General features: G+C 38.9%; 2 protein-coding genes across 2 annotated transcripts; one reads left to right on the top strand and one right to left on the bottom strand.

The window, feature by feature from the left end:
* Positions 1-1166: 1166 nt before the first annotated feature.
* Positions 1167-6550, top strand: LOC134659092 (uncharacterized). The gene is made up of 2 exons (XM_063514699.1): positions 1167-1526; positions 6101-6550. The coding sequence occupies exons 1-2, from the start codon at positions 1170-1172 to the stop codon at positions 6548-6550; spliced, it is 807 nt and encodes a 268-aa protein (XP_063370769.1). The 5' UTR covers positions 1167-1169.
* Positions 6551-8969: 2419 nt separating this feature from the next.
* LOC134659093 (uncharacterized) lies at positions 8970-18466 on the bottom strand. Its single transcript, XM_063514700.1, has 6 exons — positions 18254-18466; positions 17319-17499; positions 16040-16217; positions 14829-15027; positions 10243-10315; positions 8970-9889 (listed from the first exon to the last, which is right to left on the bottom strand). Exons 2-6 carry the CDS (start codon positions 17413-17415, stop codon positions 8970-8972), a joined length of 1467 nt encoding a protein of 488 aa, XP_063370770.1. The 5' UTR covers positions 17416-17499; positions 18254-18466.
* Between the last annotated feature and the right edge of the window lie 123 nt (positions 18467-18589).

Below are 18589 nucleotides of genomic sequence, written 5' to 3' on the forward strand. Positions count from 1 at the left end.
TTAACGATATTTTGTCAAATTAACAGCATAAAAAGTGTAAGAAGCCGGTTTATACAGTTGATTATAAGTATTTCTTCCTTTGTGTGCTAATATTTTATCATATTACTCAATAATTTAAAATATTTTGTGTAAAAACATAAACTGTTACTTTACGCTAGGGCTTGACAAAATGTTCAGATGACAGTATCGATAACTTGTCGGTATATTAATAGCTATGTAATCATTTCTTCACAAGACATAATTAAGATATTAAGCTTTATAACCGACTTCAAATAATAACGATTGTTATACCCTTTTTGAAGGTGCAGGTGTTTAGCAATAAATTTAAACTTCACTTTCCAACACAGTAAGAGCAGGCATGTCTCACTCCGCGATTTCATCGCTTTGCTACAGGTAGCTAAAAGTACATCTGTTCGGCCCCAAATTTGGGGAAAGCCATGAGCCGCCCGTGGCGCTGTCGCCACCTAGCGGCCATATCTGTGCTGATCGTAACAGACGCGTTTTGTTAGAGAATGAGTATTCTGTACTTAGTACTATTATTTATTCTCTGGTAAGAGTTAGACTAAGATAAGGCTGTAACGATTTTGATAGCACACGCAGTGCAGGTGTTATTTTATACATCATAATGTCGTAGAGTTTTAACGTTTAAAATAACACATTTGAAAAAGTAGTCGATAAAGCAATCAAACACCGACAGATTATTAATATGTTGTAACATGACATCACTATTTTTGATCTCACATAGACAATTTACGCACACGCATTTCATTTTTGGTCGCACTTTTGAAGATTGACAGTTGTTCTTGTCTATTCTAATTCTATGGTATTACTAAAAGAAATTAAAAACTAGCTTAAATCTAAAATAGGCCCTTGAGGCATTGTACCAAGGATGCTGGCGACATTTCTTTTATTTTTTTTTGACAAACCGCTATGTTTCTGAACGAAACCTTCACACTATCTGTGGCATATGTCAGTATGTCATGTCTCTTATGTCAGTCAGTCACATTCCATTATCGCCATATTTTCGCTTATCGCCATATTATCGCTGTTATTGGATTGCATTTGTTGTGTTAATAAACGTCGTTATAAGCTGTATTCATTGGAATTTGTATTTACATTACCTTGAAACAAGAAACGTGTCTGTGTTTGACCTTTTATCTCTCGGAAACATGTCATCCGATGGATTACCGACGAAGTCGAAAGAAAAGTATATCACAACATACGAAAACTTTATTTCTTGGCGAAAAGAAAAGAACATCACTTCGTTCTGTGAGGATGTATTATTGTTGTATTTTGAAGAAATATCCGCAAAATATAAACCTACTTCTTTATGGGCTTTTTACTCCATGTTGAAATGTGGTTTGAAACGCAGGCATAATGTTAATATTAAAGAATATTCCAAATTACGCGCGTTCTTGAAGAAATTATCTAAAGGGTATGAGAAGGAAGTGAAGAAAGTGCTCACATTCGAGAATGTTGAGAAGTTTATAGATGAGGCGCCCGATGATAAATATCTTGCCACCAAGGTAAGTTGAATTATCTAAGATTATTCTTTTTAAGTTAACCTCTAGCGTCCCGCAATCCGATACTAGTACAATTTACTTTCAATGAAATTTAAACTATTATTAATCTCGAATCTCACACTGATACTCAAAGTTGAAAGTGATGGAATGCAGTAACTCTGTATGCATTGTATACATAGTAATTGTAGTAATTGAAAGCCGGTTTATTGCTGACTGACGTTTATTGTCAAATCATCTTAAGTGCCAGTATAGTAACAAGTACAAAACCTATTTACAATCGTAGCATCTCTCCCCCTTAAGCTTGCTACCCAATATATTAAAATAAACTTTTAACTAAACATTTTAACGACTTAAAAACCAGTAGGACACAACAACAAACTTCAATACATCTAATACGTACCTAGACTACTCTGGCTAGCACTACACTTAGCTAGATCTATGGGCCCGTTTCCAAGCGCGCAACGCACGGGCGGAAGCATCGGGCGGTGGCGCGGCCGGAGCATCCACCTGTGGCGTACGGACACCCGCGCTAGCGGGAAGGTGCTCCGTCAGAGGCTGCTCTAGTGCTGCCTGAAATTCACCGTCCGATGCATCCCCAAACGCTTCGTCAGCACCCACCTCGGGTATATTAACTGATGAATTAAATTGTTCGTCCGGATTACAAACACTAGCCCGTGAAAGTGAGAATCGATCTTTATTGGCCGGAATCATTTGATCGACGTGCCTTCGCCATTCGACTCCCTGGCCCATATCAACCGTATAAGAAACCGGACCAGTTTGCGACTTGACTCTACCTTCCGACCACTTCTCCCCTCTTAAAGTGTAGTCACGCGCGAAAACCACGTCCCCTACATTGACGGAGCGTGGTGTGCCGCCAGCCGACGTCACGTGGCGTTCCTGCGCCGCGCGCACGCCGGCGGCGCGGTCCGGGCGCAGCGCGTCCAGCCGCCCGCGCAGCCGCCGCCGCATCAGGGCTACGGCCGGAGACACACCAGTCGTCGCATGCTCACAGTTACGATATTGGAAAAGAAACATATTAAGAGCGGTAGTTACGTCCACGCCTTCGTGCAGAGCTCTTTTAATGGCCTTTTTTATTGTTTTAACCGCATTTTCAGCGGCACCGTTGCCTTGTGGCCTGTATGGTGCTGACGTAACGTGCTTAATACAATTTTCTACACAAAACATCTGAAATTCATTAGATAAGAATGGCGGACCATTGTCGGTCACGAGCTGCTCAGGAAAACCAAACCGCGCAAATATCGATCGGAGCGCTAGAATAGTTGTACGAGCGTCCGTGTTTTTCATCAAAATAGCTTCTATCCACTTCGAATGTGAATCAACTACAATTAAATACCGCTTACCGCCACAATCAGCAAAGTCCGCATGCAGCCGACTCCACGGATTCAACGGGTACTCCCATGGATGCAGCGGCGCGTGCGGGGGCGCGTCCCGCACCGCGCGACACGCGCTGCAGGCGCGGCAAACCGCCTCAATATCTCCATCAATACCCGGCCAGTATACGTAATGACGAGAAATGCTTTTCATCTTGTGTATACCCAAGTGCCCTTCGTGCAACTCATCTAACACCCGCTTCCGAATAACCAGTGGAATCACTACGCGGTATTTGTAAACCAAACAACCCATATCAATGAACAAATCACTTTTCCTTGAAAAATAAGCCTTCTCTTCCTCACAGCTCGCGACAGACGGCCACCCAAACAGAACAACCATAAATTCTATTTAACACAGAATCCTTCTGTGTTTCCTTAGCCACCTCTTTGTAGCTAACTGGTAACGAGTCTTCAACTAATTGAACATAGCTTACAGCGTCCGAGGCGCGGCCCTCGCATGGCAGTGGCAGTCGGGAGAGAGCATCGGCCGGCCCATTATCTACGGAACGCACAAACTCTACTGAAAAGTCGTAAGCCGCTAGGCGCGCAGCCCATCTCCGCAAACGACTTGCAGCCGTCTGAGGAATTCCACTTTTTTTTCCAAAAATATAACTTAGCGGCTTATGGTCGGTTCTCAGTGTGAAGCGTCTTCCGAAAAGGTATTGGTGATGTTTAGTAATACCGTAGTATATTGCTAAAGCCTCTTTGTCAAGTTGGCTGTAGTTCCGCTCATGTACATTAAGCGTCCGCGACGCACAGCTAACGGGCCGCTCGGAGCCATCATCATACCGGTGCGCAAGCACTGCGCCGAGGCCATAGGCGCTGCTGTCAACTGCCAAAACGAGTTCGCGCCCCTCTTCATAATGCGCCAAAACGCGTTTGCCTAACAAAGCTTGTTTCGCCTCTAAAAAGGCCTGTTTACAAGCGGGATCCCATTTCCACTCAACTCCGGTTCTTAACAACGCATGCAACGGATGCAACAAAGTACTTAAATTTGGTATAAACTTTCCGTAATAATTCAACATCCCGAGAAAACTTTTAAGTTGCGTTACGTCTTTCGGTTCTGGAGCATTGGAAATGGCCTCTAGCTTAGTCGGATCTGGCCGTAAGCCATGTTTGTTGATAATGAAACCTAAATAATTGACTTTATCTTGTAAAAACTTACATTTGCTCAATTTTAAGGTCATTCCCATGGTGCGTAAGCGTCCAAGTACAGCGCGCAGGTTTTGCATATGCACCTGTTTATTAGGCCCGGTCACGCAAATATCATCCAGGAAAACAACGCAATTAGGAATCCCGCGCAGAGTTTCCTCCATAAGCTTTTGGAACTTCTCCGGAATGCACGAAAGCCCATACGGTGTGCGACGGTACACAAAAGTACCCACATGAGTGGTGATTGCAGTGTACGGCTGCGAGTCCTCCGTCAACAAACACTGTTCGTAAGCGTGACGTAAATCCAGTTTAGTGTATTGCTGCCCCCCGCTAAGATTAGCGAAGAGTTCCTCTATGCGAGGTAAAGGATAATAATCACGCTTAAGTTTAGGATTTACAGTCACCTTATAATCACCACAAATGCGCAATTCCCCGTTTTGCTTAACTACCGGTACTATTGGGGTTCCATAGTCAGAATGATCAACTCGGCACAGGGTTCCGTCGCGCTCCAGACGTTCAAGTTCGCGTTCAATTCGTTCGCGCAACGCGAGCGGTACCGGCCTCGCGCGAGCATAAACAGGGTCGTTGTCTGTGAGCTGTAATTGAATGCTTTTTTTACACGTGCCTAATTTATCCGCGAACACCTCTGGGAACTCACTACACAGCTGGGTCACCAGTCTGTCCTCCTCAACGATCTCATTTATAATTATTTGATTGACCTTAAGAGCACGTAACCATTCACGACCCAAAAGAGGCCGCCCTCCGTTTTTAATGACGTAGAATGGCAAGTTAGTTGCTCTCTTACCGTTTAGCGCAACGTCAACCGATAAGTATCCAAGGGCTTCGATTGGTGACCCAGAGTAGCCGCGAAAGAAACTATCATTAGGTTTAATTATTTTATGAGCAAACTTCTGCTTATAAAAGTCCTCATTAATAGCAGAAATACGACTACCCGTATCGATCTCACAAACAACATCTTGTCCGTCATTCATTCTTCATCCACGTAGTTTTGCCGTCCAAACTGTCGACGAGCCTGATCGCGTCCTTTGCCGCACATCACCTTCAAGTGACCGCGCGTGTTGCATTCATCACAGTTGTAATGCATATATTTACACTTGTCCGGCCGATGCGCCTTCCCGCACCGCCAGCACTGCGCCGTTTGCGCCTGGTTGCCGCGCGCCGTGCCGCCCCGGGCCGCGACCGCACCGCCGCCGGCTCCGGGCCCGCGCCTGTCGCGCCGAGCACTCGCATGATGCAAACCTTCCCCTACATCGCCGCCGCCGCCGCCCGAGGTGCTCGCCGGCGCCGCCACCGCGCCGCTCACCTCCGCGTGCTTCTCTGCGGCCTCTAGGGCGAGAGCCAGCTCCACCGCTTCTTTATACTGAATATTTTTTTCAGCAAATATCCGAGATCGCATCGCCTCGTTTGCCAGTCCCGACACGAACTGGTCGCGCAGATTCTCCTCGAGCGAGGTGCCGAAGCTGCAAGTGCTCGCTAAATGCTTTAAGTTCTGCAAATATTCGGCGAGCGGCTCGCCGACTCGCTGTCGGCGCAGCCTGAAGACGTGCCGCTCGGCGATCTCTGATCGCTGCGGTTCTAGGTGATCAGTTAATAACTTTACCAGCTCTGCAAATGTTTTGGCCTCAGGAAGTGTCGGCGAACACAAATCACTCATAAGAGCATACGTGGCCTCCCCGACAACTGTTATCAGCAGAGGCACCTTCAGTTCGTCCTTGACTTCATTTAATACCATATACTGTTGCACTCTGCGGATATATGCCGGCCACTGTTTAGATGTCAAGTCAAACGGTTCTAACTTCCCGAAGGGCATTTTGAAGTACTAACTAGCACGATATATTAACTGAAAACACAAATAAAATCCGAAATCCTGTCGCCAATGTAGTAATTGAAAGCCGGTTTATTGCTGACTGACGTTTATTGTCAAATCATCTTAAGTGCCAGTATAGTAACAAGTACAAAACCTATTTACAATCGTAGCAGTAATCACATTTTTCTTTTGTTTCGTTGTTACAGGTAGCCCTAATTCTTGGAGCCACTGGGGGCCTAAGGCGGCAAGAACTATCGAAACTCACAACAAACCACATAGAGAACCATGGAGAAATGTTCATCATAAAAGCTCATAGCAAAAACAAGTTACAAGACTCTTTTGCAGTCCAAGGGAAATATTATAATATAGTTAAAAAATATCAAGACTTACGTGTAGCTTCAGCAAGTAATCGCTTTTTTCAAGCATTCAGAAATGGCAAATGCCGTGCCCAAGTGATTGGGATAAACAAATTTAGTACGATGCCTAGAGAGATTGCGGAGTTTTTGAAGTTGCCGGATGCTAAATTGTTTACGGGGCATACTTTTCGTGCAGTGTCACGGGTGTGGTGCGGTGTTGAGGCTTCGGCTAAGGTGGAACGATGTAAAGGTGAAGATTATGTTTTATTCATTCTGTATTCGTTTTTATTAAATGAGTAAAGTGGGACACAATATAGGGCCTATATTATAGGCTATTTAAAAAAAAGGCTATTTTGATTCAAAAATAAACAACTAACGTTTAAAAAAAATAGGTAATATATTTTATAAACAACTTTATAAGTTTTGACTACAATTCCGTAAATTACATCGTCCTTACACATTCATTAGCAGTAGTATGTATAAGTACAAAGACAAACAAACAAAAGTGTGAATGTGAACACATGAATGAACACAACTAGTATTAAGTATAACTAGAGTTAGATCAAGATAAGTCTGCAACGATTTTGATAGCACACGCAGTGCAAGTGTTATTTTAAACGTTAAACATCTATGAAATTATGACGTATAAATAACATTTGCACTGCGTGTGCTATCAAAACCGTTGCAGACTTATCTTGGTCTAACTCTTAAACTAATGTGTGCAAATGTGTGTGGTGGGCGCCAGGGTTGCGCCACAGTTATATTCATGTGATAAGCTATATCTTACTTTTTTCTCCAGATTCCGACTCCACCACGCGAACACGGCCAGAACCTTCACATCCAGAGTCAAACAGAGGCGAGCAGTGCCGTTTCTGCGGGGACTACAAGGAATGCTCCCCGGTCGCTCAGAAGCCATATTTCATGAACAAGACTACTCTTGCACTCAATCATTTGCGAGTTGGTACGTATCTTTATCTAGCCCACATTTCACTAGAAGTATCTGACACCACCAAACAGAAGGAATAAACTTCCTCTAGGGTATTTTTCGATGAATTGATGCTATGTGGGTCCTCAAAAAAGGCACACTTACATAATTTATATAATAGGTTACACCTTTCTCTAGTTTTAGCTAGCTGCACTAGCGTCCAGGCCATAAAATTAAAAAAGAAAAAAGTTGACACTACCCCTAGTTACCCCGTTAACCGTGGTAACTCTAGGTTTAACCAGTTAACCCGGGTTAGTGGGATGATGGTGCAAGTGGCCCTAGGTATGTGTACAATTGACATCTGTAAAACACAGTGACAAAATATGAGATTCGTTGCTATTACGTGACAAGGTATGACGTGGCACCAAAGTAAAATTCTTTCACTGTACTTATATTTACTATTTTTTACCTGCTTCCAGAACTGGACTTCGGCATAGACTCTCTTCCGAAAACCGTCTGCCGCGACTGCGACACCAAGCTACTAGACACCTTAGAATTCATCAAACAAGTTAACACTGCACAATTCTCACTAGTCACCGTCTGCCCAAACAATGCTATAAATGCACACAGTTCGGCCCAATATCACAGTGACTTTCAATTCATAGAAATTGATAGTCACATAGTCAAAGCTGAATTTGAGCCAACGGATGAAGATTCACGTGAAAGTAAACTTGAGATTCGTGAAGATTCATTAACTCTCGCTGAAACGGTATTTTTGAAAGAAACTCATAAAAGAAAACATGAAGTTGATGATAAAAAGCTGAAGAAAGTGAAAAAAGAGAGAAGTGAAAAAAATTTAGTTACTGAATTAATAATTGACATAAAAGAAGAAATAGTTGACAATGATGACGGAAATAGTGAAGATAGTGTTGATTTTAGTGATACGGGGACTGGTGAGTTAGAACTTGATTTAGAGTATCAAAAAGATATACACGTTAAAGAGAAAAAAACTAGTAGTAGAGAGTGTTTTGACTAAAATTAACACAATAAGGTACAAAAGGTATATTGTGTGGATCTTACTGCAATTGGGATGTTAAAATACTCTTAGGATGAGATAAGACTTATGTCCAAAATGAGTAAATGATGTTGTTCATACAAAAATTTGATTTATTTTATATTTATACCTGAACTTCAGAAATATAAATGAAAAATGAGTGCTAAAACACGAAGTATAATACACCTGCCGGCCAATGTCTGTCCTGAACGGTATAGTACGTAAGTACTTCATTATGGTGCTACCACATTGGCTGTTATAAAATATTGTATAACATTGTGTGACAGGGACAACATAATAAAAAAACACTATTAATACTATCGTGTTGTCCCTATCACACGATGTTATATTATAACATGTGCGAGCACCATCACACGTAGATTATCTTCATTTACAAGGGAGTGACCAAAACCTGGACCATTAAAAATAAAGACAAATAGACAGTAATTATGTTGCAACATAACATTAACATACATACGTATTTCGCCGCTTAGGCTGTTAGTACCTACTATTAGATGATGACTTTACTTAACTTCACAAGCAAATAGGCACAGAAACTTGGTGAAGAAAAAAATGGCTTGTACAAGCCATCTTTTTGACAAAAATCAGTAAATTAAAAATAAGTGCACTGCATGCATACATGCAGTTTGGCCAACGATTTTCGTCACTAAATTAAAGTTATTTTTTTTTTATATTCACAAAACTATTTTGTTTTCACTTGTGTTCTTTTTTTTTCTCATTCACTGTGTATCCTTTCGTTTATTTCCAGATTGAACACTAAATCTTCCAGTACTTCCATCAATAGTAATATATTTTAAAGCATTAGACGCACTAATCCCAGTTGAATCAGTTCCAGTTGTACCAATCCCAGTCGTAATTGTCCCAGGTGTAACATTCTCAGTAGTGACAGTCCCAGTTGTACCAATCTCAGTTGTAGCTATCCCACTGTCATATTGTACTTGAACTTCAGGATAATCTTCATTTGCGTCATTTGTTACTTCTTCTTTTATATCCATATCAAATGTAACTTCTTCTTTACAAATAACTTTAGCTTTCTTCGTTTCAGCTGTATCTTCATTTTTTCTTTTCAACCCTCTAAAGAGCACAGGTTCTTCGGCGGGTAACGAATCTGTTATTTCTGTATTATCATCTGGTTCTGGTTCAATTTTAATTTTATGTGTATCTCTGACATTATCTTGATCCGTTGGTGATTCATATTCTACTTTAATATCTCTATGTTCAAAAGCATCTCTGGTATCTTCATCATCATCATCGTTTCTTATAATTGTTTCTTTTTTAATTGCATCTCTGGTGCTATCATGTTTTTCACTTGCTTGTTTATTTTTCTTTGTCTGTTTCTTTTTGATTGTTTCGTTTTTGAATTCATATACTTTTCTATTGTTCTTAGCTTCAACTTTGAATTTCTTTTGCGCTTCTGTTACTTGTGTAATGAAGTTTATTATCTCTTGAAGTTTACTGTTACAGTCAGGGCAAACTGTTTGTGGTAGATTATTATCTGTAAAGTCCAGTTTTACACTTAGATCGTTGAAGATTATGGAGGCCTTGTTTTCCATAAGGGATGGTATGTAGCATGTATCCATGCAGTCGTTGCTGTATTCTGCGCAGAAGCGACATTGCTCAATGATTTTCTCATTAGAATCTGAAATTAAAGGTTTTGATTAAAATCAGTAAAACAATACAAAGTTTAATAAGTAAAGTTTAAAAACTTATAACTAAAAATAAGGGATTGACAAAATGAAACATCGACAATTTTTTTATCGATGAGCAAAGTCAAAAATAAATATATAAAAGTAAAGCTCAGGAATGCAACCTTAAAATTAACCGCCCACAAGCCTTATTGAGCTTTCTCCTAATACTGTCGGCATTTACTTATGTACCTATTTATTTGTTGTTTAAAAAATAAAAAAGTTGTATGGTTAAATGGATGCCGTGAGGTTCGAAGAGTTAGTAGTATATTAAATTATGATCAGCACAATATAAAAAGGAATCTACCCGAGTCGGTTGAGCTGTTTGAATCATGTCGAGTCCTCTTCGACGGACCCGGCTCTGTATCATCCGTATTTACCTGAAACAAAGAGACATACATACATATAAATCCTTGAATAAGGGGATTATTAAGTACATTTATCCCGTCGCCGGACTTTCTGATGAGAGGGACAGAGAAAAAGTATTTGGAACAATTGTCTGGACTGGGTTTACATAGTTTATCGACCCATAGAAAATTTGAATTTCGCGATAAGCAAATATCACGATTTGTGTTAAAGGGCGTTTTTTTGTTGTCCCCTACACTTTTTTTTCAAATTTGGGATTTTTATGTTATTTCTACTCAGAATCACGAGCTCTTTCTATCCTAATAGGAGAAAAAAAGTGTCCCAAAATTTCCATACATTTTTCGATCTTTCCATTACGCGACCGCCATACAAAGTCTATGAAAAATGGTGACGGAATGGAAATAAAAACCTTAGGACACTTTTTTTCTCCTATTAGGATAGAAAGAGCTCGTGATTCTGAGTAAAAATAACATAAAAAATCCCAAATTTGAAAAAGAAAGTGTAGGGGACAACCAAAAAAAAACGCCCTAAAATCAAGCGACGGCTTTTTACCACCTAATGTGACATCACAGCTAAAATTTAGTGATGGGAAATCTAAACCGATTCAAAGACGATGCAACTGTCTCGCTCGTCATACTCATAGCTTTTATATCTGCGGTCTCGGTCGCTCACTCCCCGCTCCCCTGTGAACCACGCCAAAAATCGAGTAGTGTCAATGTGAGGACAGGTCAAAATTGTTTATTGTACTCATGCTAGTATATTGCTCTTAAAACTACTTTTTAATTTCTACAATTCCTTGTCGGACTGTACCTGCTACCTTTTTTCCAAAGTCAATCTTTGCCGGTAAAAAAAAATTAACTTATAGTACGTTTTTTTTACTAAGTAAGTTTTTAATGTAATGTATATTTAATTATTTATTTTAAAGTAGTTTATTAAAATATATTCGTTAATATTTTATTGAAACACGAAAGATTAGTATTAAATAAAATGCTAAAAAATCTCGTATCGCCCAATACAAGGGCTTGGTTGTTGCGGTGTATATGTATTTATTCTGTAAAGCACAAATGAATATACATCAGATACTTTAGTTTATACTTACGCTAATAATAAAAAGAAAACAGTTACACATTAAAATACAAACTGATCCGACACAAGAGCAGACGATTCAACGGAGCTACGCCGTTCTGTCGCCAAAATAGTGTTTAGTTTTTAAGTTTATAAAATTATATGTATGTTAGCAGGGGCGTATTTACCCTAGGGCCAAGGGGGCCATGGCCCGGGGCGGCAGACCGCGGGGGGCGGCGAAACCGCCTCCTCGCGGCTTTTTCTGGGCGCCTTTTATAATCAAACTTAGCTATATTTTTTATTATATTTTAATTGACATTTAAATTAATAAACAAACGAACGCATCAAACCCCACCAATTGCTTAAAATATCTACCAACAAGTACCTAAATTAAGCAACATTTTCGTTCAAGAAGTATTAGTACGGCGCATGTAGGGCGTGATCACCGCCTACGAAAATAAAATGAGCTTGAGGCAACTAAGCTTACTCATAAAAAATAAGGGCCTTAAAGAAGCATTCCCATATGTAGAAATTGCATTGCGCATTTTTCTTTGCACCGCAGTGACTAATTACAGTGCAGAACGATCATTTTCTGCACTCAAAAGAATAAAAAAATTATCTACGCTCCAGGGCCCGGCCACATGTCAGCGGTGCGACGCCGCCGCCGCCGCGCGGCGTCGCCCGCCGCACGCAAAACTTTGCGGTGCCGAGCGGCGTGCGGCGACGCGTGCGATGCCGCGCTGCATAGTAAAATATAAAATTCGACTACCAGTTGTTTGATCAGACATGGATCCCTTCATAGCGATAGCGGTTCGCCAAAAAACGCTGCAAATGGTGTTAAAGGTATGAAAATCGGTACGATTGATCTTTAGGACATTTGAAACAATTTGACCCGAAGCACCAACAAATAAAAAAAACGAGAGGATTTATGACGTCATCTTGTTTTGTATAGAATAAAAAAAAATTGTTTAGAAACCTATCGTGTGTGGTATTACACGAAAGGTCTTTCTGAGCCGATTCCAAAAATATATCACATCATTACATTTGAGTACATATATTTTTTTTAATTATAATAAAACTAATTTTCAAGACATACCAAGTTTGAGCTTCTCCAGATACAATACCGTTAAAATTGTTTTGTAAAATATACTTCAAATTATACCTAATATCCACATGTCTAATCCTAATAAAGCAATTTTGAAAATATTTACATTTAGTTTTTTTTTAATTTTTAAATATCCTCATATTAGGTATAATTTGAGGTATATTTTACAAAAAAATATTGAATGGTATTGTATCTGGAGAAGCCCAAACTTATTGGTATGTTTTGAAAATTATTTTTATTATAATTAAAAAAAATGACTGAAGTGTAATGATATGATATATTTTTAGAATCGGCTCAGAAAGCCCTTTCGATTAATAGCACACACGATAGCTTTCTAAACATTTTTTTAAAATTCCATACAAAAAATAGTTGACGTCCTTATCTCGTTTTTTTATTTGTTGGTGCTTCGGGTCAAATTGTTTCAAATGTCCTAAAGATCAATCGTACCGATTTTCATACATTTAACATCATTTGCAGCATTTTACTGAATTTCTCGGTGTACTGCCAGCGCTATCACACGTGTTCTGCTCTTGCTGCTGTTAAGAAGGCGAAGAAATAAAAAAACAATTGAAAAGAAAAAATTGGGTGAACCCATATCTTCGTATAATGAATGAAGATGGAAATCATTTCAAAAGAAAATACGAGGCGTTGAAGATGACTGAAAATAAATTTTATAACTAGATATTTTCGAATGTCTGTGCCGTGTTTTGAAGAACTTTTAAGCAAAATATCACCTCGACAACAGCAAGAGCAGAACACGTGTGAAGGGATTCATGTCTGATCAAACAACTGGTACCTAGTCGAATTTTTATTCTTTACTATGCAGCGCGGCATCGCACGTGGCGACGCACGCCGCTCGGCGGCACCGTGGCGCCGCCGGGCGGCACTGCTAAATTTTGCGGTGCGGCGGGCGACGCCGCAGAGCGGTTTGCGGCGCCGCTGATGTCGCACCGCTGACATGTGGCCGGGCCCATCAGCGAAGAGCGCCTGAATAGCTTAGCTCTTCTTAATATAGAAGCTGAGCTGACAAACGTTTTAAATTACGACAGCGTCATTGATGATTTCATCAACCAATTTGTACATAGGAAAACAATGTAAATGCCTATGTGAGTAAATGTTTAGTTTTTTTTTATTTCACACCTAGGGCTTGCAATTCGAATATTCGAATATTCGAATTTGTCGAATATTCGACCTGTTTTGATATTCGAATATTCGGCCGCTCAGGTTTCGAATATTCGAATATTTTTTATTACTATAAAAAAATCTATGTCATCCGCTGTAGTTACAGTTTCTGTATGTTTTACGGGTATTTACAGTGAATGAGGAACGGTAGGTAGGTACCCAAATACGAAGGAAATAATATTTTTACTGTATTCCTCTTCGTGAATACAGTGAAACCTAACTCAATTTAAAAGAAAACGAAATCAAAAAGTATGTTATTTTTACGGTGCGTAAGTTTTAAGTTAAAGGGTCATTCTGTTTATTCAGTACAAGCGTACGTTAAGCGAATTTTTGAAGTCTAAACCTTGCCACTTATCGCAATTCTCAAATTTAATCATACCAAACCTGCCCAACTTGGTAATCTAACCATGCACCTTTAGCTGACGAATAATTCACCCAGTACTCAACTAACTTTTTCCCTTAAATGTTCCAATATTATATAATTAGCCGACCATTAGGAATAGTAACTTGCCAAAACAAATAAAGTCAATAAAGATTCAAAATACAATTAAATTAAAGGCCTTTTTACAGGCCTCTGAGTGATTACAAGTTAATTTAAATCGGAAAATAATTACCTACTAAAAAAATATCTTACATACCTAAGTGTTTGGATGGTTAAAGTTATATTATTTCACGCAACGACGCATTTATAATAAGTTTTATCTAGAAATATTAAATACGTCTAATTTTGGCGTTTTACTTGTTTTTATAAATGTGGGCATCTTATTAATAGTAGGATGATAAATCTAGTCAATTAAGTGGATTTCTGCCAAATATCCTTAGTTTTAGCAATATGTGAAAAAAGCTTTTGAATAAAACAATAATAAACGGATTTCTCGTTCCTTTTCTTATTTTTTATAATATTCGAATAATTATTCGAATATTCGAATACGTCGTCAGAAAAGTCGAATATTCGAATATCTGAAAGTTTCGAATATTTGCAAGCCCTATTCACACCCCAAAGGTACTTGTTGCAGGTTTTTTCCTAAATAAAATACTTTATCGTCACTGATGAAGGGGGGCGGCAAATCAAAATGGCCCGGGGCGCCAAATTTGTAAATACGCCTCTGTATGTTAGTTTATATGTAATATGGGCCTTGTTGCCTGAATTAAAAAAAAAACAACAATTCACTAACCTCATCATCATTGTCAATGAGTTTTAGTATATTAATAGTGGGGTATGCCGTTTTTTTCAACAGTCGCAACTTTTTCCCTTCAACGAAACTGGTATTTTCAAAATGAACGGAACAAATAGTACTGTGTTTGGTCGGGAACCAGTCTTTCCGTCCCGTGGCTGCAATCCATTTTTCTTTTACGACTGGGTCATGTGGGAAACTAAAATAATGAAAGCTTTATAAATCAAAATATAAATTTATAAACATACCAAACGTATAAAACATACTGTCGTATATGTTCAAATAATCCTCCTTTTTAAAGCTGTCGTGTTAAATTTGGGGATGATGGGGATTTTTTTTATCAATATCTACTAAATTAGTTTTTCTTTAAATCATAAATCATATGTTAGCTGCAAATTGCAATCATGGTGTTACAAATTTAATGTTCTTAGAATTTAGTATAGCACAGTCATTGACCCTACCTTTTATAAATAGTTAATATCATTCATCTGTCCGATATCGATTAGAATCGATTACTGATATATGTTGTAGGACAACACTAGTCGCTAAATTTGACAGACGAATGATAAAAAATGTCCTGTACCACGAAGTATAGGCTATGCGCGACAGTATCGCTTGTTCCGATATCATCGTCTCTTAACACACAACGTCAGATCAAACGCTCAAAGCAAACGCGGCATGTAATTAATTTAAATATAGTTTTGTAACATTAATCTGTAGTTACTTAGGTATATTATTGGAATCACAACTTAATCATTTATTATTATATTTTTATGATAGTAGTTAGGACCACTGACTGTCACTATATTATATAACATAACTTGGATTATTTAAAAGATTGTTTTAAAATGAATTTACGCATAATATGATTTTAAAATTAATTACCTGTGATAGGAAATATGTCCTTGCCTTTGGGTCACAGTTGTTGGGTTGTTGCAGTTAATAATCACGCAACGAGGCATTTATATATTATAGTTATAGCGGACGTCCGGCTGCAACGACTGACGCGCGTGGACTGTCAGACTGTCACTACTGTCACTGTCAGACGCGACGGCCGACCTCGACGCTTCGTCGGGTCACGGTTCGGACACGCCAAGTTTAGTCCGCGGACGACCTCCGTGCGAGGATAAGAAATGTTAAAACATTGTAAACAGTAGGTAATGTACCCTAGGACTAGGACTGGGAGTATAAGATATCATAAGAATACTTACTAGTACAGGTACAAACAACGTCGGAATTGAGTCGATTCTGAGTTTAGTTCGTACTTTTCCCCTGAAATACTTTTGTTCGAAATGTTTTGAACATATGACGGAGTATTTTTGGGGAGTCCAGGTTTTCCTATCGACTGCACGCAGCCATTTCTGGCGCAATTCAGGGTTCTGGGGGAATCTGGAATGGGAAGGGAAAAAAGTCGGGTACAACCATGGATGTATATAGAATCGGATAAAACCGTCACTTTTGGTAATCAAAATTGACCCTTATCACCGAGAAAGACAGGTTATAGGAGACTAGAGAAAGCGGTCCGATAGAAGGAGAAATTAAGGGTCATCCATAAATTACATCACACGAATTTCATGATTTTTTTCAATAAAAAATCACGAGTCATCGGAGTCATCGATATCGATACACATTAGTCATTCATGTTGTCAAGCCCTAGCGTATGATAACATTTTTTATTTATTTATTTATTTTTTTGCTCAAAATTATCTATAATATTGAATTAGCACATTACGAAAGAAAAACTTACATTTAAATAAACGGGCTTAATCAAGTCTTAATACACTATTTACGCTATGCATTTGACAGAATTTAGACCGGTAAGTATAGCATAGGCTAATCGTCGAACCGCCGCATTTCAAAACGGCTAGCCATAATGTAATACGGCGGATTATACGATCCGACTGCGACATAATCATAATTACCTGTGAAATGAGTAATCCCTTGGATTATTACGAGGCGTTACATCACAATCTAACACACAACAAGACACCATGTTGACTGCAATAGGTTTATCATTATCAGTTTTGTTCCAAATACATTTTCGAAATTTAAAATAAGGTTATAAAGGGCGTTAGGACGCTAATGTAGTCTGTCTCTTACGCACTCATGCGTGATAGCTTCCTTTGTCTCTGTCACACCTATTGATTGTTGCATATGCCCGTCCCGCTCGTTCCTGTTATGTTGAGTACAGCATGAGCAGGGTAACGTAATTACTGGGATACCATGTTGGTAAAATTTACCCTATATTTGGCGATTTAATTTATTTATTTAAACTATGTATAGTTTGTTTGTCAAAGGACTGTCTCATCTTATTTCAATCAAACAGACTAAGACCCAAAAAAAAGGATGAGTATACTTTTTTTTGTTCTTATTTACTGACAAATTGGTTTGACCAACTATACATATTTATATATTATTATGTAATATTAGGTATAGTCGTCAAACTATTCAAACTAACGACTATACTCAAAATCTGTAATAAACACTTACCGGTGCCGGTGTCAACAACGTTGGGCTCGCATACTTCCACAGGAATACTTTTCGCGGAGTCTTGCGAAAATGAAACTGTTCGAAATGCTTGGAGCATATGCGGCTGTTCTTAGCTGGTTTCCAATTTTTTCTTCCAGTAGCCGCTGTCCACTTTTGACATGTTGTTTTATTTCGTGGAAATCTGGAAAATATACACGTAACGTGATATTTGGGTCGATTAACTATTTCTTGTTGTTATTCTGTCCGGTCAGCCAGGAGACAATAGTAGTACACCACCTCCTTCTGACACGCTTCATAGACGACCCTCAATGGAAAGGGTTCATAAGTTTCACAAAAAAGCGTGTTTGGTGAATTTAAATGCTTAAAAATCAGGTTTTAAAGAGTGACCCAGGAGAACGTAACCATGGCAACGAGTGACAAGAAAAAGTTGATTCACCCATTTACCAGCCGGTTTTTGGTGAGGGAATGCATCGGGAGGAAACCGAACTTCCGCTTCGCGTAAAAACGAGTGCCAGCGCGAAATCTTGGCAAAAGCCGGTAAAACGCAAGATAAGATGAGCAAAATACTTATACATACTTATATATTAATAGCATAGGCGAGTTTATAACAACTTGTACTTATTCAATATCTTCCAAATACTTGAAAATCTAAATAGTAGAAACTACCTCAATTTTAGGGTAATTATAAGCATAGCTGGCTGGTATCCCTAAAATAAACGTAATTATGCGACTAAATTACGTATGCGTTTCAAAATGGCTGACGGCTTATTGTCATAGATATAATATTTGTCTTATTGTCGACAGTGTACATAATTTAGTAGGTTAATTTGGCAGAAAACACTTGATTTTCTGATTATTACTGCGAAAAATGCGGTCTCTAAAATGATTGTGTAGTAACGTAGTAAGCAGTAAGTGCTATAAAATATTGAAATTACCTGTGAAAGGTTACGTCTTCGTGTTTTTGCCGATTATCGCTAACACAGTGCAAAATTGAGCAACTAACCATTTTAATTCGTTAAAACTTTGTAATTTCTTTGATTATTATTATAATTTTTGTAAGCAAAAACACAAATTCACCATGTAAACTATAGACATCACTGTTCCCACACTGGGGACGTTGTTCCCCACCAAAGCTTGGCATGGTATGAGATTTTTCCGCAAAAAAAATGAGACTGACAAGGACAATCGATTATAATGCTTCCTTCTTCACACCTATTGTAAGTTCCATAAGACTATTTCGTTCGGTCTTGGTATTATTACCTTGTTCTACT

Source organism: Cydia amplana, chromosome 24 (genome assembly GCF_948474715.1).
Source record: "Cydia amplana chromosome 24, ilCydAmpl1.1, whole genome shotgun sequence".
NCBI classification, from domain to species: domain Eukaryota; kingdom Metazoa; phylum Arthropoda; class Insecta; order Lepidoptera; family Tortricidae; genus Cydia; species Cydia amplana.